The sequence below is a fragment of the Mercurialis annua genome, linkage group LG6, assembly GCF_937616625.2.
Source record: "Mercurialis annua linkage group LG6, ddMerAnnu1.2, whole genome shotgun sequence".
In the NCBI taxonomy this organism is placed as follows: Eukaryota; Viridiplantae; Streptophyta; class Magnoliopsida; order Malpighiales; family Euphorbiaceae; genus Mercurialis; species Mercurialis annua.
The window spans coordinates 1,224,151-1,241,510 of record NC_065575.1 but is presented as its reverse complement, the minus strand read 5'-3'; the positions used below and the strand labels follow the sequence as shown (position 1 = coordinate 1,241,510).

Genomic DNA, 17,360 nt, shown 5'->3' with positions numbered 1-17,360 from the left:
CAATTTTAAAAATTTATTACCAACCACTTATTTTACCAATAGGTGCAATTAAAGCTGCAGAACAAACCACCGATGAGAGTTGGTCCAAGTGGTAAGCGGCTCGGTATCGCTTAAGCAAGGTCTCGGGTTCGAGTCCTTGTGAATGCAGAAAATTCCCACTGGCAGACTCACCCACCATGCCAGGTGCGCGACGCGGGTCGGATCCGGATTAGTCAGGGCGAAGCCTTGGAAACCGGATGGGCTTACCAAAAAAAAAAGCTGCAGAACAAACCAAATAAAAGTGAATCAAACCTAAAACAATTGGCTGATATTTATTTTTAAAATAGGCCTAATTATTTAAAAAAAACTTCAACTTATAACATTTTTTCGTTTATACCCTCACGTAGGAAAAAGTTAATTTATACTCTTTTTTTGATTTTTCGTTTTCATCTCTACCCTAAAATTTAAATTTTTGACAATTAAATTAATTAAAGGATGAAAACATTATAAATGATTAATAATATTAATGTTTAATTAGAATATAAGCTAAATATAAAGGATCATTTTGAATATTTTCCCAAATAAAAAGAGGTCAAATTAACTCTTTAGGGTAGAGACGAAAATAAAATATCAAAAAAAGGGTACAAATGAACTTTTTCCTAGGTCAGGGTATAAACGAATAAATGTTACAAGGTGGGATTTTTTTAAGTAATTAGGCCTTTAAAATATTTTGACGGAGTCGGTTATTTTTAATTTTAAAAAATCAAAAAAATAATATTTGTATACCTTTTTAAATGATATTATTTTTTATGTGTTTAAATAATAAAATATACAATACATTACAATTTGACATAAAATTTATTTAAATGTATTTTTTTATTTAACTTTTACATTTTATCTTTAAAATTTTGAAAAGGAACAATTACTCTTGTATTTTGGTAAAATTAAAAACCAAATAAAACCAAACTGTATCCTCTTAACTCTGTTCGGTTTTGTGTTTTCTTGGAAAACCGATGGGTTGATTGATCTATAGCAAATTAGAAATAGATTTTTTTAATATTTTTTTTAATAATTAGCGTTGAATCTATTAGAGATAAATTATTTTTGTCTTTAATATCGTCGCTAAGTACATTAGCAACATATTTTCTCCTTTTGAAAATGTAAATCGGCGACATCCTTAGCGACAAATTTTATCCTTTTCGAGACAGAAATGTCCGTCGCGGAAAGATGGTTTTCTTGTAATGAGTGTTTGCCTAACCATACAAATATATAGTTCCCAAAATCACAGCTTTTTGGTGCCTTAGGCATATAAAGCCAATGACTACAATTAACAATCAATTCTAAAAGCCTTGGGTGTCTCCCTCCATGGATTTAATACAAGTCCAAAACTCACCTCTTTTCTATATGATAGATGTGGATATTGTCGACGAGGGAGATAAATATATAAAAATTTAAACATCTGATAAAATATGTCTTAAATTGGATGATATATATTTTTCGCGGTCATAGATAATATTTTTTCTTTTTTTTATTTTAGTTATTTTAAGATAAATTATTGCCACCATCACTTATTACATGTAAATAGCGGTAAAATTGATAACGAACAAAATTTTATCTATCTGATAAATAAATTTAAAAAATTACTTAAATAACTGTTTGGTAGTATGTTATTTTTTTTTTCAAACTTATAATATAAGGTTGGAGAAGGAAAGGCAGCTTGAACTGGAGTCCTGATACGAGTGTCCGTTATCGACATCACGCAAGCTAGGGAGGTGGCCGCCCCCTCGCCTCGTGGTTAGGCCACCGTTATTAATTACAATTAGTGGCATTATATAAGGTGGTGGATCATAAAGTTAATTTTCTAGTAGTGTGAGTTGTTTGCCTAACCATACAAAGGTATAGTTCCCAAAAATTACAGCTTTTTAATTTCTTAGACATATAAAGCCATGAACTACAATTAACAATCAATCCTAAAAGTTTTATATATCTTCCCTCCATGGATTTCATATTAATCCAAAAGTTGCCTCTTTTTCGTATAATGGATGTAGATACGCTGTATAAGGAATCAAAACATTTTTATATTTGTTATTCTATCAAATCTATTAACAACATAAACTTTGATGTAGACGATGTCAGATGTTCAATCAGATTTAAATAGAATAAAAGAGCTTAATTTATAAGATAATAAAATTAGAGAATGATACTAATATTATATTCTAAAAATCTATTCATGTGGTAACTGTGTTTAGCTTTTTTAATTTATTCTGAAAATTTATTTATGGTAGTTATAATTCTTATTCTATTAAAGAGTTCATAAATCCAGTTACAGTTTCACGAATACTAAAAACAAACTCGAAAATTTGAGAAAATTTGAGAAAATGAAAAATAAAGACACGAAATCTTAAAAACAATTTTAAGCGGGTATTAGGATTCTGTATCTCATAGAAAGCACATTAAAAGGGGAATCCTATTTTTAAAAATAAATTTTCAAATTAATTAAGTACAAAAATTCAAATTATCATCCAATTTAGATTACCAAATTTGCCATAATTTTAAGAAGAAGAAAAAACCATGGTTTAGTAGCTCATACTGTTTTAAAATGATGTTTAAAGTAGCACATTATTTGACAAAGACGGCTCCGAGAGAAAATGTTTCTTGCAAGACACATGCTTTCATAAATTCATTAAATCTAACTAATCAAACACAATATTGTAATTAAAAAAATTAAATTATAAACAAATGGTCCCTACTATAATTCGATATGAGAATCTCATGTTTAATTTTAATTTTTTTATATTGATCTATTTATACGACGTGACATAACACAAAATTAAACAAATTCATATTGAAGTTACATGGAAACAATTATAAACATGTCAATTTATTTATAATTGGTTGCATAACAAGTTAAACCGGTTAAATTCATTTAAAACACGTTTATAATTATTAGTAATTATGTTAATTAATTAATTTATTGTACATGAGTAAAATACATCAATATAATATATCAATTATTGTGTTGTATAAATATTTACAGTTGTTTAGGAAGTTTGTTGTTTGATTATATTAAGTTAAATAATAATTGTGTTGGTAAAAAAAAAATCTCTCTAAAAAAAACTATCTCTCCCTTCTCCCTAAAAACTTCTCATCAAAACCATGGATTTGTTATTTCTTTACTTTTCTACTTTCTTTAATCAATAAATCTCTCCTTCTGAAGTTTCTGTTGGTTGAATTAATTTTTTTAGGATGGTTTTTCTTGTTGCATGTCGGATTTTTCTGATCATTTCAAAGATTTTTAGTGTTTGTTGGAGTTTTATATTCAAATTTTGATGATCCAAAAAATTTTGATGTGGATATGGTGTTTGTTTGTTCTATTTTTTTGTGACTTGTTAAAGGTGTGGATGAAAGTATGGAGCAAGTGAGTTCAAAGGCGAAATCGGACATGCCGCTCTCTTGAAAAAGTGTTAGATTAGCGGATTCCGGTTTAAACTATGCTAACAATTAATTTTTACTTGTAATTGGTAGCTTCGTGTGTATTTTTTATTTTAGTTTTAGTTTGCATCTTAAAAATTTATATGATTAGATTTTGTTAATATGATTTTCATCAATTTATAAATTTATCCTATCTATCTAATTCATAGCTTTGGAAAAAAATTTAATAATTGTGTTGAATCAATTATTATGGATATGCTAAACGTATTTTTATAAGCTAATTGAGTTTATTAAATCTTTATTTATAATATTTTTTAATAAACAGATTAGACTTTTATCAAAATATTATTATAATTATATCTAATAATTTAACATAATTAATTAAATATATTAGAATCAAACTGAAAAATTATGTTTATTTCTAAATGAAGATGAGCACAATTTTTCCCTCCCTTCATTTAAAAAGAAAAGGATACAAAAAAAAGTGCCTATGATTAAGTGATTTTGCTACCAACTTGTTTTGAAACGTGGCAGTAAGTTTAAACCTGGTGTCAACTTCAATCACCGGATAGAATGAAACTGCTTGCCAGCCTGACCCTACACGTGGAATTCATCTACGGTTTTCTTTTGGGGTCTACGTGGTCCCCACTACCGTACTGTCTATCTTTCTAATTATCCACGTTGTCCAATTACTATCCTCCATGTGTGCTACTAAATCTGCTTAAGTGATTGTGTGTTCCCTACCTTCTGTGGGGCCGCACCATTTCTTTCTAGAAAATACAAATAAGATTTGATAATAAAAATCTTTATAGATGTCTTGTTATACATTAATTTAAAGCAATCTCGTGCGATCAATTTAATTTTTATTTTTTTAAATTCATATAATCTCGTTAAGTTGGATATGAACCAATTATATTTATAAAAAATTTAAAATATGATAATCTGATATGAAATATATAAGAAAAATTATTATACACAACCGTTGCGTTATGTCATTCGTGCAACAAACCAATTATGCGTTAGCCATGTGGAAAATTGAATGATAAAAAAAATAAATAATAATTAAAAGATTCTCTATCGCAAATGCTCATTGGCTTGATGTAAAAATGATGTGGCGCAACGGTTGTATGGGATAAACACTCAATATATAACGTGATGTTTGATTCGCATATAAAAATAAAAAAGATTATTATATTAATTGTTTCCCTAATAAACTAATTTTTTCTGGTCAATCTTCAAGTAAACTTTTTCAATTGCCTGCTAATTGATTTCTGATATTAAAAATTACAGTAATGATGTCTAATTCAACCAACACCTGACAATAAAAAATAATATAATTTTTTTTAAGAAAAATATTGTGATAGATAAAGACTCTAGCAAAACCAATTACTTAAAATCAAGAAAACCCTTCTCTTATGAACAAAATCACGGGTTAATATCAAAAACAATATAAAAAATAAATAAAATAAATAAAATTAATATAACTCGAAAACAACTCCATATTTGTTTATGAAAGATTTTCAATCTATTTTTGTTTGTTGATAATTGAGTTAGATATGCGGTTCCTTCATAAATTCTAATTTAACAAGAAAAAAAATGAAAGAGTTGGTTGTCTATTATACTATAAAATTAATATAATATAAAAAAACGAATAACGATAAAAGTAAACTACTTACAACAGTACAAAAAAAGCTATTAGCGGCTAAGGTTTTTAGGAGAGAAAATAGAGGTGTTTTTTAGGAGAGAAAGAGAAAGAAAGCGAGAGAGTTATTTTGATTCTTTATTAATAGCTGAAGGTATACATTGCGCATCACATAAAAAATTATTTTTCTTAATTGAAACGATTTTTTCATTACACTACTGCTACAACTAACAATATGATAAAATTAATAAATTAATAAAACTTTGTTTCGATCTATAATATTTGTCATTTTAGACTTATTCATATAGATTTAAAAATAATATATAATCCATTTAAAAATATGCTAAAATTAATAAATTAATAAAACCTTTCTTCATGTTCATAATATTTATCATTTTATACTATTTCGTATAGATTTAACAAAATAATAGATATATTTTATATTAAATTTTCATATTAATTATTGTTAATTTTTTCAGTCTTACTAATAAAGATTAAATCTTAAAAATAAAAAATAAAAATATTATTTTGATATTTTAAATCGAAAAATATTATAAAACATAAATAATAATTAATAATTATTTGGAATAAATAATAAATCCCCGGATTGGCATAAAATATCAAAAAAGTCAATTCTGTCAAAATTAGTCAAAAATGCTCAAATTATTTTTAAATCATATCAAATCTTCTTCCCCAATTGCACTTTCATACATGAAATATACACTTCAATTAGTATAATTTTTTTTGGTATTTATTATATTTCTCAAACTAATGATTGCCAAACATTAATTTCCTTTTTTTATATTGTTAAAAATTCATAATATTTTTATTTTAAATAAAAATTTAAGATCTTTTCTAATTGGCTTAATTTCTTAAAAAAACCCCACCTTGCATTTTTTTTTCGTTTATACCCCGACCTTGTAAAAACACCATTTGTACCCAATTTTGAGTTTTTATGTTTCATCTCTACCCAAAAGCATTAAATTGTACTCTTTTCATTTGAAAAAAAAGTTTAAAACAATCCTTCATTTTTAACTTATATACGAATTAGATATTAATGTTATTAATAGTACAAAAATACCATCTTTTTAAAAAAAAAAATAATTTTTTTTAGTTTTTTTAAAAAATATTTCGAATTTTTTTTAATTTTTTCAACTTTTTTAAAAATATTTCCGACAAAAAAAATTAAAAATAATAATAATTTTTTTTAGTTTTTTTAAAAAGTATTTCAATTTTTTTTAATTTTTTCAACTTTTTTAAGAATATTTCCGACAAAAAAAATTAAAAATAATAATATTTTTTTTAATTTTTTATTATTTTATCAAATTAAAAAAATTAATTAATTATTTGGATGTATTTGATTATTTTTTAAGTTTAAGGATTTATTTGTATATTTTAAAATAGAAAAAAGTATGTTTTAAACTCTTTTCCAAATGAAAAAAGTACAATTTAATGCTTTTGGGTAGAGATGAAACATAAAAACCCAAAATTGGGTACAAATGGTGTTTTTACAAGGTCAGGGTATAAACGAAGAAAAAGTGCAAGGTGGGGGTTTTTTAAGGAATTAAGCCTTTCTAATTTTAACTATAATTCTTCTTTTTCTCCATCACGCTTCCGCCACCTTTGGACCATCACCATCTCGTCACCATCTGCTCCTCTTAGATCGACATGCCACATGAAAACGAGCGAGCAAACAGTAAATGTAACTGCGTTTGCTGTAAATAAATCGTCTTCATCTCTTCATTCGTTTGCAGATATGGAACTCAAGATACTCAACTGGGTTCTACTAAAATTAATTGATGTCTATTCATTTGTTCGTTTGCACACGAATATAGCGAATATAGAGACTAAGATATACATACATCGAGGCGGCAACAACTAAGGAAGCGATAACTGTGGCTTGTGCACAACTTTTAATTGGAGCTCATGAGAGTTAATTAGGATTGATTAGATTTACTTAAATATTTCAACTTTTTTTTAGAGTAGTAAAACTAATGCGAAAATGAAAGATTTGAATTTTGTTGATCTATCTATTAAAAATGACTTTTTTTATAATTAAGTCAAGTTTCAAAAAAAAGTAATTATACTTGAGTTAAGTTGAGGTGGGTGGAGTGGATTTTTTGTTCTAAATTTATTTATATCATAAATATAAAAAAACTCTCAATTTCTTTTAAAAGTACAGATCAATTTTTTTATTTTTTTTAAAACACAACTAATCCTTCGTGTTTTTAAAATTGAACAATTAAACTCTTATTTAAAAGCGAATAAATAAACGCTTTTAATTTATTTTGGGACACTTACCCACTCAAATTTTTAATTATAATTTTAAACATTAAAATTATTTTTGAATTATTTTTCTATATAATTATGAGAGATATATATGTCAGTTATTAACGAGTGTTTATAATGATGCTGGATGAAATAGATAATTTGTTTTATTTGAAAATAAAAAAGACTTAATTATTTTTAAAAAAAATAAAAGAGCGGATTTGTATTTTTGTAAAACTAAGAGAGTTTTTATGTATCTTTTAACTTTATTTATACTATGTTAAAAGAAGTTGTAAACATGAAACGTGTCAGTTTGGACAAAGATATGGGCTCCACAACTTGAATGAACACATGAACACGTGTAACAAGAAGAAGAAAGCCTCAGCTTTAAAATTCTTATAGGCGTCAACGATCGGGACCCACATTTCAACGTCACGTATTACATTTTCATTGGGCCACAGAATCCCTCAGAAAATAAATAAAAATATATAGAATTTCTTAAATTTTTTTTAGTAAGCTCATCCGATTTTCAAGGCTTCGCCCTGACTAATCCGGATCCGACCCGCGTCGCGCACCTGGCATGGTGGATGAGTCTGCCAGTGGAAATTTTCTGCATTTACAAGGACTCGAACCCGAGACCTTATTTAAACGATATCAAGCCGCTTACCACTTGGACCAACATATACTATTCTGAATTTCAAATCACTGTTTTTAAGTTGGAATCGAATTATTATTTGATTCATTCAATTAATTAATCATCCAAAAGAAAATTCAATAATTATTTAGTTGAATTGAATTAAATCTAAACAATTAAATTGATACAATTTTATATACAAATAACAAATAATAGCATCAGATCTAGTACTTAAACTAATTTAACACAGTGTAATATAAATCAATAATTAATAAAATTACAAACTAAACAATTGAGTTACTTGAATTTTAATAAACAAAAATAACTCAAAAATTAATAAAATGGTGAATGCTATATTTGAAAAATAAAAACTATATAAATATGAAGTTTATTGATGTCGCTTATAACATTATTATAAAAATAACTTGACACATTAATTGTAAAGATAATTATTATACTTTAAATGTAGTTTATCTTGTAATTCGAAATTAGTATTAATTTTTATTTAATTTGAATATGAAGTAAGTATTTTTATTATAAATAATTAAAATTTTGATTTTTATTGATTAATTTTTTTGGGATATTGTATCAAAAATATCTTTCTTTTAATTATATCATTTGCTTATTTGCAAAAAAATTTATTATGCAACTTTTACTTAAAACAGAAACAATTACAAATAAAAGCACTATAATTATATATAATTAACTCTTGTAATTGGAGATTGTTTAATTTTTATCAATAAAAAACGGCTAACTTTTTGTTTTTTAATTAATTTATATTAAAATCACAAGAAGTGGCAGAAACTGCTACCTTAAACTTTCGCACAAAACTACACACTATCACAAGAAGTGGAGGAAATTTAGTCATCCTCTCCCCTCTCTCTCAAATAGAAAACCCTAACCGTCAAGCGTTTCTCCTCTTGTTTTCGTTTCGGCTGCCGTCAATGGTTTATTTTTACCGTTGACGGTAGCCATTTTTTTTATTGCTTTAGAATAAAATAAATGACCGACTCTTTTTCATCTTTTTCATTTTGGTTGGTAAATCTATCGACGACGCGCATCAATTTCAATAAATAAAAAATCAGAGATGGATCAAGACCTTTCAAGATTGAAGATGAAATCGTTATAGGTTATATTAGTTTTTTTTTTTATAACTATTTTACAGCGATTGTCTTTCTTTTTGAAAGTTTTGCTGTTCTTTCTATATGAAAGATTTGTTGTTTTTTTATGAAGAGTTTGTGAGTGTTCTGTTAGACAGAAAAGGATTGGATCTTATGTGTTAGAGCAGTTATGTAATTTTGATTTTATTTTGTAAGGCGATCTGCGAATCAAGGTTTATATCTTGTTCCATGTCAGGTCATTAGAAACGGTTATACCCTTTATGAATTCTTACACCTGTAACTGCTCTTTATTATTAATGGAAGATTATTCGGTTGTCAAAAAAAAAAAACTATAAGTGACACATTAAAAGTTTAGGCAAAAAACAGCAGAGAAACAGATCAACTATTTAAATACAAAATACTAAATGAATTTATGAAAAATTCAAAACTCAAATAGTGAAAGCAACTAATTTTATATAAAATAATCATTTTGTTCTATTTTTAATAATTATTTTAAACCAAATATTTATAAATTTAAGTGTTTGTAGAAGTTACATTATGATAAAAACTCTTCCTAGAAAATTTGAAATACTTTTTAAAATTTTAGTATCATCTTTTTTAATTTTAAAAACTATTCATTTAGAGAAATTTTTAAATAGACTCAGTCTATCACATTAACTGTGAACTAAACCTATCATATTATAACACGTCATTAAAATAATGTTACTATCATAATATTACTATTTAAAAATATAAAAAAATAATAAATAAAATCATAATAGCGCTACTATTTTAATAAAATGTCATAATATAATAGAGTAATTTACGAATGACGTGATAAAATACGTCTATCTAAAAATCTCTCCTTCATTTAATACTATTGAAAAGAATTGACATTCAAAATTTTAAAAATAACAAAAAACGAGGAGGGTAGAGGAAAGGACCTCATGCGTGTGAGAAAAGTAAGTACGTGAAAATTCCGTGCAGTATTCCGATTGGGCCACGACGATTATTACTCAAAATTAGTACATACACGTGTTGCCAATTTGACACAGCGAGGTAAGAAATCAAACGGTGGAGAATGAAAAAGAAAGAAAACAGTAGGTCACGCTCCACATTATAGTACGCTGAAACTGCCCGTATTCGGTGACGGGCAAGCTGCCCGTTGTAGTAAACCATGCTCAAAATCCAAATCAAGAAAATCAAAACATATTTGTAAGAACCAGCTTCAGCTTCTCTCTGAAGTTTCTTTGATTGCAATTTATTTTTCAGTTTTTTGCAGAAATACGAAGAAATGTTCGAAATTGATCAAGAATTAAGATTAAATGAAAGAATTCAAGAATCTTGATCACATCAGGTTAGTTAAGAATTCATAATTTCAGAATTCTTGATTCTTGAATGTGTTCAGTTCATATATAAAATAAGTACAAGAAATTAAACGAACTAGATTTTGTTTTTGTTTTTAATGGCTGAGATATGTTGTGGAGTAGTAAGTGATAGTGAAGCTTCCTCAGCGTCGTGCGAGGGCGGAATTTCCAGGGCCGCGAGGAGGAGAAGAATGGAGATCAGAAGAGTTAAATTTGTCACCGGAGTTACACCGGAGAAAGACGAAGGTGACAATAATAATAATGTTAACGGTATCAAACGCCGGAAAATTGAAGTTACAGCTTCTTGTAACGGAGCTGGAGGAGATACTGAAGAATGCTCAGCTCATGAGAATGGAAAACCAGAGATGAATCAAGAAATTGTAATGAAGCTTGTTTTAACACCGTCAATTTTGTTAAATCCAAATTTATATCCGAAATACGGCGTCGCTTCAGTTTGTGGAAGAAGAAGAGACATGGAAGATGCTGTAGCTGTTTATCCTTCGTTTTTTAAGAAGAATCAAGAATTCGATTATCCGTTACATTATTTCGGTGTTTACGACGGCCATGGCTGCTCTCATGTACGTAGCGAGCTTAATAAAATTGAATTGCTAAACTGCAATAGAAAATACCGTTAAAACTGAAGTTTTTCGTATTGTTTTTGGTTATGCAGGTGGCGATGAGATGTAGAGAGAGACTGCATGAGCTAGTGAAAGAAGAGGCGGCTTTAGCGGCGGTTCCGTCGTCGTTGGCCAATGGAGAGTGGAAGAAGGCAATGGAGAGAAGCTTTAGTAGAATGGACAAGGAAGCTATAGTTGCTAGCGATGGAGGAGTAGCTGCTGCTGGTGGCGGCGGTGGTGGTAGTTGTAGATGCGAAATGCAGACGCCGGAATGTGACGCCGTCGGATCTACAGCCGTCGTTGCTGTTATAACCAGAGATAAGATTATCGTCGCTAACTGCGGCGATTCACGTGCCGTTTTGAGTCGAAACGGCAAGCCTGTCCCTCTCTCTATTGATCACAAGGTTAGAAACATTTAACACTGAGCTAAATATTTTTGTTAAAGAGATCACCGGTTTTACTGTCTTCTTTTACGTTTCAACAGCCTGACCGACCCGACGAGTTGAACCGGATCCAAGCCGCCGGTGGCCGGGTTATATACTGGGATGGACCGAGAGTTCTTGGAGTTCTTGCGATGTCAAGAGCTATAGGTTTGTTTTTTTTTTGAAAGAAAAATAATTATTTTTAGGGTTTCGTTAATGAATAATTATTCTGATCGGAATATTTGTTTGCAGGTGATAATTATCTGAAACCGTACGTGAGCTGCGAACCGGAGGTGACGGTGACGGAGAGGACGGCGGGGGACGACTGTTTGATTTTAGCAAGTGATGGACTATGGGACGTGGTGTCAAATGACACAGCGTGTGGGGTGGCGCGTATGTGTTTAAGAGGAAAAGGGCAAGTGCAGTCATTTTCGACGTCGCCGGAGAATGATGTGGCGATGGTGGAGAATGGCGGTGGAGCCACTTCTAGTGGTGGTGGAGAAAATTCGGACAAAGCATGCTCTGATGCTTCGATGTTGCTGACGAAATTGGCTCTGGCGAGACGCAGTACTGACAACGTGAGTGTGGTCGTGGTTGATCTTAGGAGAGACACGTGGCCATGACCTTATTTGCTAGTTTTTATTTCTATTTTATTTTTGGGTTTTTTTAATGCTGAATTAGTGTGTTTTTTTTTTGGGAAAAAGGAAAACGGGGTAAAGGAAAATGAAAATGAAAATGAAAAAGATGGAATAGTAAGTAAATGATAATTTAATGTTATACTAAAAGAATTATGTAAGTTAAGTTCTTTTAGTTCAATTTTTATTTAATTTCAAATGCAGTTTAATTATTTTTATTGTTTTTATCCATCTTTGATATGATGTTTAAAATATGTTGTGTCGTGAATTGATATGCGAATCCGTTCACTTCATTTATGATACGGTTCAAAATATTTTATGATATGGTTCAAAATATAATATCATGTCGTGTCAGTTTGATCTAAATGCAGATTACTCATCGAGTTAACTATTTATATAGGATTAATCATTTACATGTATCATTTTACTATATACTTGATACTTTTATTGAATTAAATAATATATTTAATTTATTTAGATAAACAAATTAAATATATTGTGATAATATAATTTATATTCCATTCATTCGTAATAAATGGTGAGTTTAATATGAATAATTTATATGATTTATAATTGATAAATTAGATAAATCAAGTTCTATAAATTAACATACCTAATTGTTTTTAATTTTATATTCTTATTTATAAAGCTAATAAACTATTTTTTATTATCTAATCATAACAACACAGTGAATATATGACCCGCCAACCTATTAAATTTAAATATTCCTAAATTAATTGAATATGGACTATTATTTTTAATCTTTTCACCCTATGTTTATAAGATGAATAGCACAAGTTAATTTATATATTAATTGTCTATTTTTTTTAGTCGGATATTATCGTCTCTTGGCTCGTTTCTGTCTATGTTTGTGTTACTTTTTGAATAAATTGCTCCGTTTTTAGGAGATTTATATGGTTTTTTTGAGTGTTTTTGTTCGTTATTCATTTTATTTATATAGATCCTTCACTCGTTCAAGACCTTTCAACGTTTGTTCAAACTTCAATTTTATGTTTTTAAAAATTCAAAGTTTTTCTATTCTCGTTTGAATATATTGGCAATATAGTAGTTACGAGAATGCGATTAGTGCTAGTCAATTTTTAAATTGAATTTATCATATTTTTGGTCACCTGTCAGATTTGCATTTTTAATTTTTTTACTATTTTGTTTTTTTTGTCGTAAATCAATTATAGATTTCAGTTGTTTTTAACTTTTTAATTTTGATCTACCGTGTATTTCAATGTTCAGATGTAATCGGCTAATTCTATCAATATAACTACGAGAAATTATTACATAAATTTAGTCTAACACGTCATCTGTGGACTAAGTCAATCACTTTATAACATGTTATTAAAATGATGGTATTATTATAATTTCGTGGTTATTTTTTTACATTTTTTGATAGTGATATCATAATAACGCTATTATTTTAATGACGTGTTATAATATTATTATTCACTTCACAAATGACGTGGTAGACTAAATCGATACAATAATTTTCATATAACTACTGTATCACAAAAATCTAATGTTACAATTCTCGGAAAGAATAAATGAAAAAGGGAAAAGTTAAAAGTATGATGATTAGAAGGTTACACGTATAAAGAAGAAGGAAACATTTTCCAATCAGAGGATCTCTAAAGTGGCCCATTTTGGATTTGGAATTTCAAAAGCTCCATGCTACAGGCACTGCTTCTAATTTTCATTTGCAGTTACAATAAATTTAATAATTGGCAATTTAATTAGGTAAATGAATCTACATTCTAAAAAAAAATTGAATAAAATGTCACTCCACCTTTTAAATTAGTGGATAAGTTTCATATATAGGATAAATTCAATCGTATCCATTTGGATATTTTAAAAACGTATGAAAAATAACCGTTAAAATTTTGAAAAATAAATAAATTGAAATGACTATAAAAATGTCAAATAGATCAAACAAAATTACACTATATGAAATATCCAAATGAATACGATTGAATTTATTCTATAAATTTAATTGTTTAGATTTCAACAAACCTATAGCTCTTGAAATAAATTGAAATGACCATTTGGATGTGTTGTTATCATCAGAACATATTCACACGAATTTAGTTTTTTAACAAAAGAAAAAGATTTAAACGAGCAGCTAATAGTAAATATGAGGCAAATTCTCTACGAAACATTCACTACTATCTTTGTTCACAATTATATCAGTACGTCAAATTCTAGTTCAATCAACTTCTGTATCGAAATTAATCAACATGATAAGAAAACTGTTGCAGACTGAAAGAATCCATTTGGTAAATAGCACACCTTCGTCTATACACGTTGTTCGGGTTGTATTTTATTGAGAACCCACCGGGGGCAATTCCACCAACTTTGGTAGACCTGCAAGTATCAGCGTTTCGAGGTGGCAAAATCGAGGTTGATTATCGCTCTCTTCCTCCTCCATTTCCAAATCAAGGTTCTGACAGTTCGCGATAGAAAGAAAATCCAATGAAGTCAGGCATTTTATACTCTGTGGCAGACTTTTTAAGCTTGAACAATTCTCGATGGCCAGTTTTCGAAGGCGGTTGAGACCCTGCATATCTTCAAACAAGAATTCTATATTGTTACAAGAAAAGAATCCCAAATTTCGAAGAGATTTTAGACATCCTATTCGATTATTTGGCAAACACTTTTGCTTTGTGGTTATCGACAAAGATCGAAGGCTGATGAAGCATTTCATGTCACTAGGTAACTCTTTAATTCCAGAACAGCCCCAAAGCCATAGAGTTTGTAAGCTCTGTAACTTGCAAACAGAATTAGGTAGTCTTCTTATTTTGGAATAAATTAAGTTGAGAAGTCTCAAATGTTTTAACCTACCAATACTTTCCGGCAGTGTTACTATTTCCGAATAACTCAAATCCAAGTACCGCAGGAATTGGAATGTTGGCAAATACAACGTTAGAATGAACGACTGGCTAATAAAGTCAGAGGACACAAAAGGTGCAATGGTTCGTACGCCGTTTAAACCTTGTAAGATCATAGGAAGACTTTCAGGAAGTGAATTTGGGTTAGCAAATAACAGATGCCGAACATCCCTTGGTATTTGTTGGGTTGTCGATGTTACTAGTGAGCACTCTTTTTGCGTCAATGATAACGCAAGATCATGCATTAAATCATGCATTTTGCAGCGTACCCAATGTATTACTGCATCGATATCTTGGAAAAAGGACCTCGAACATAATTCTCTAAAGCAACGCAATCCAACATCTTCTAACTCTTCATTATCATTCTTACACTCAAAAAGCCCGTACGCCATCCAAAATTTAATTAAATGAAAATCAGTATCTATATAATCCTTTGGAAAAAATGAACAGTATGCGAAGCATCTTTTTAAGTCAGATGGCAACTGCTCATAACTTATTCTTAGTGCCGGCATTATATCATCCTCCTTCTGCTCTAGTTTCCATATCTCGCTATTCCTTACAGATGTCCACTCATGCTCACTCTCGATGGAATAGAGCAAATATCCTAATGTTACTACTGCTAGCGGAACTCCTTTGCATTTATTTACAATTTCTTCACCAATTTTTACAAGATTTGGATAGTATTCCGCATCTTGTGCATCTTTAAATGCACATTTGACAAATAAAGATAGGCAACTTTTATGAGAAAGGTCGTTTAAATTGTAAGGTGGAACACTAGCCATAACTGAGGCAACACTATTTTCTCTTGTAGTGACTAGAATTCTACTTCCGTTAGCACCCTCCATCAACAAAGCTCTCAATTCATTCCATTTTCGTCGATTCTTATTGGACACGTCATCTAAGATAAGCAAGTATTTTTTATTGTTAATAGTCTCCCTCAAGAATGCTTGTAATTGTTCTATACCCCAGCCTGAACAATTCTGACTGGTGGTGGCCTCATTGATTTTTTTAAGAACTTCTTGCAAATCAAAGTCGTCGGAAATACATGCCCAAACCTTCATCTCAAAATGACTACTTATCCTTGGATCATTATACACCAGCTTAGCAAGTGTAGTCTTCCCTATACCACCTATTCCCACAATGGGAAGAACCGAGACATTTTCTCTATCGAAAGCATTCAATAAATGATCTACGATCTTCTCTTTATCTTCATCTCTTCCAATGACAGTTGCAGCATCCACAAATGAGTGAGTCAATCTCCTCTCCCTGCGAACGACTTGCGTATTGTTTACCCCGTAATCCGCTAAGCCGAAATCAGACTTAAGTTTAACAACTCCAGCAACTCTCATTCTAAGATTCTTTAGTTTACGGGCCACACTTGTATCCGGTGGCTCCGTGATTGGCGCTGCTCAGCGTCCGAAAGCACAGCAGTTATGGTCTTTAAGTATTTGTTAATCTGTTGAAGTTCCCTTTCAAGTCCCCAAGCTAATAATATTTCTTTGAGTGCAAGAGAGGTAAACTTTTCGATCACGCTCTGAGTAAAGTTGAGCAGAAGAGATTCGGCCATTGTTTTGTTTGTAATGCAGGAATAGGTAAAAATGTATGAAAAACATGAATATATAGAGTTTAATCTACCACGTGTCAAGGCCACATCCAAGTTCTCAAGCTTGCCAACTAATGCAAAAGGAATCAGCATAGAAATATAAGTATTATTTTTTATTTAAATGAATTATATCTTTAGAGAAAACAAAATCAATCAATTATGCGGTGGTGCTATTTTAGAATTATTTCGATACCAACGAGCTGTAATTTAAATGGTATAAATACTGAGCAACAAATTGTTAAGGTTGTGAATTTAAATTCTCCCGCAGACGTTTCTCCCTATTTCAATTATCAAAAGAAAAAAAATTATTTCTATTTTTTTTAAAGATATCTAATATTGTTTGATTTTTTGTGCTTTAATGTGTTTTTTTCTTTGACCATGTCTAACACTATTAAAGGTCTTTTTCCTTCCGAATATGTATGTGCATAATTGACCCACAAAGGACCACTATACACCTTCCATTTGCCGTGAAATCTTTAACACGTCAGAATTATGGACTGTTGACTCAAAACATTCACAATTTTGTACTGCTGACTCAGAAATTCAAAATTCTGTCGTGTTTAATCATAAAACACCAATTTGGGCAACTCTTTCACTTATCTATCTACCTATACATATTACAATTTTGAGCTCTATAAAGCTTTTAACACAATTTTGCTAGTGATCCTTATATATTTTAGCCATATGTACTAGTGTTTTGAAGACATAGCCGACCGACAAGTGGTCCGGTCCGAAAACTGCAAAAAACCGCAATTGAAAGAAATGGA

General features: G+C 29.6%; 2 protein-coding genes across 6 annotated transcripts; one reads left to right on the top strand and one right to left on the bottom strand.

Annotated features, from left to right (window-relative positions):
- Window positions 1–10,093: 10,093 nt before the first annotated feature.
- LOC126653947 (probable protein phosphatase 2C 24) lies at window positions 10,094–12,295 on the top strand. 5 transcript variants are annotated; one of them, XM_050347955.2, is made up of 6 exons: window positions 10,105–10,270; window positions 10,338–10,412; window positions 10,570–11,000; window positions 11,093–11,443; window positions 11,524–11,629; window positions 11,714–12,295. In XM_050347955.2, the coding sequence occupies exons 3-6, from the start codon at window positions 10,614–10,616 to the stop codon at window positions 12,082–12,084; spliced, it is 1,215 nt and encodes a 404-aa protein (XP_050203912.1). In that variant the 5' UTR covers window positions 10,105–10,270; window positions 10,338–10,412; window positions 10,570–10,613; the 3' UTR covers window positions 12,085–12,295. The 5 variants fall into 5 exon arrangements, with proteins under 5 accessions (XP_055962368.1, XP_050203909.1, XP_050203912.1 ...); XM_050347954.2 differs by having other exon boundaries at window positions 10,106–10,270; window positions 10,546–11,000; XM_056106393.1 differs by having other exon boundaries at window positions 10,094–10,270; window positions 10,338–11,000.
- Window positions 12,296–14,422: 2,127 nt separating this feature from the next.
- LOC126686654 (putative disease resistance protein RGA3) lies at window positions 14,423–16,561 on the bottom strand. The gene has a single exon (XM_050380797.2). It carries the CDS (start codon window positions 16,337–16,339, stop codon window positions 14,423–14,425), a length of 1,917 nt encoding a protein of 638 aa, XP_050236754.1. The 5' UTR covers window positions 16,340–16,561.
- Between the last annotated feature and the right edge of the window lie 799 nt (window positions 16,562–17,360).

What these genes read in the sequence shown, in the direction of transcription:
- LOC126653947 (XM_056106393.1), top strand. Translation starts at nt 10,521, where the DNA reads ATGGCTGAGATATGTTGTGGAGTAGTAAGTGATAGTGAAGCTTCCTCA. An exon ending in ACGGCCATGGCTGCTCTCAT is followed by an intron (nt 11,001 to 11,092) that starts GTACGTAGCGAG and finishes TTGGTTATGCAG; the next exon opens with GTGGCGATGAGATGTAGAGA. An exon ending in CTCTCTCTATTGATCACAAG is followed by an intron (nt 11,444 to 11,523) that starts GTTAGAAACATT and finishes ACGTTTCAACAG; the next exon opens with CCTGACCGACCCGACGAGTT.
- LOC126686654 (XM_050380797.2), bottom strand. Translation starts at nt 16,339, where the DNA reads ATGAGAGTTGCTGGAGTTGTTAAACTTAAGTCTGATTTCGGCTTAGCG.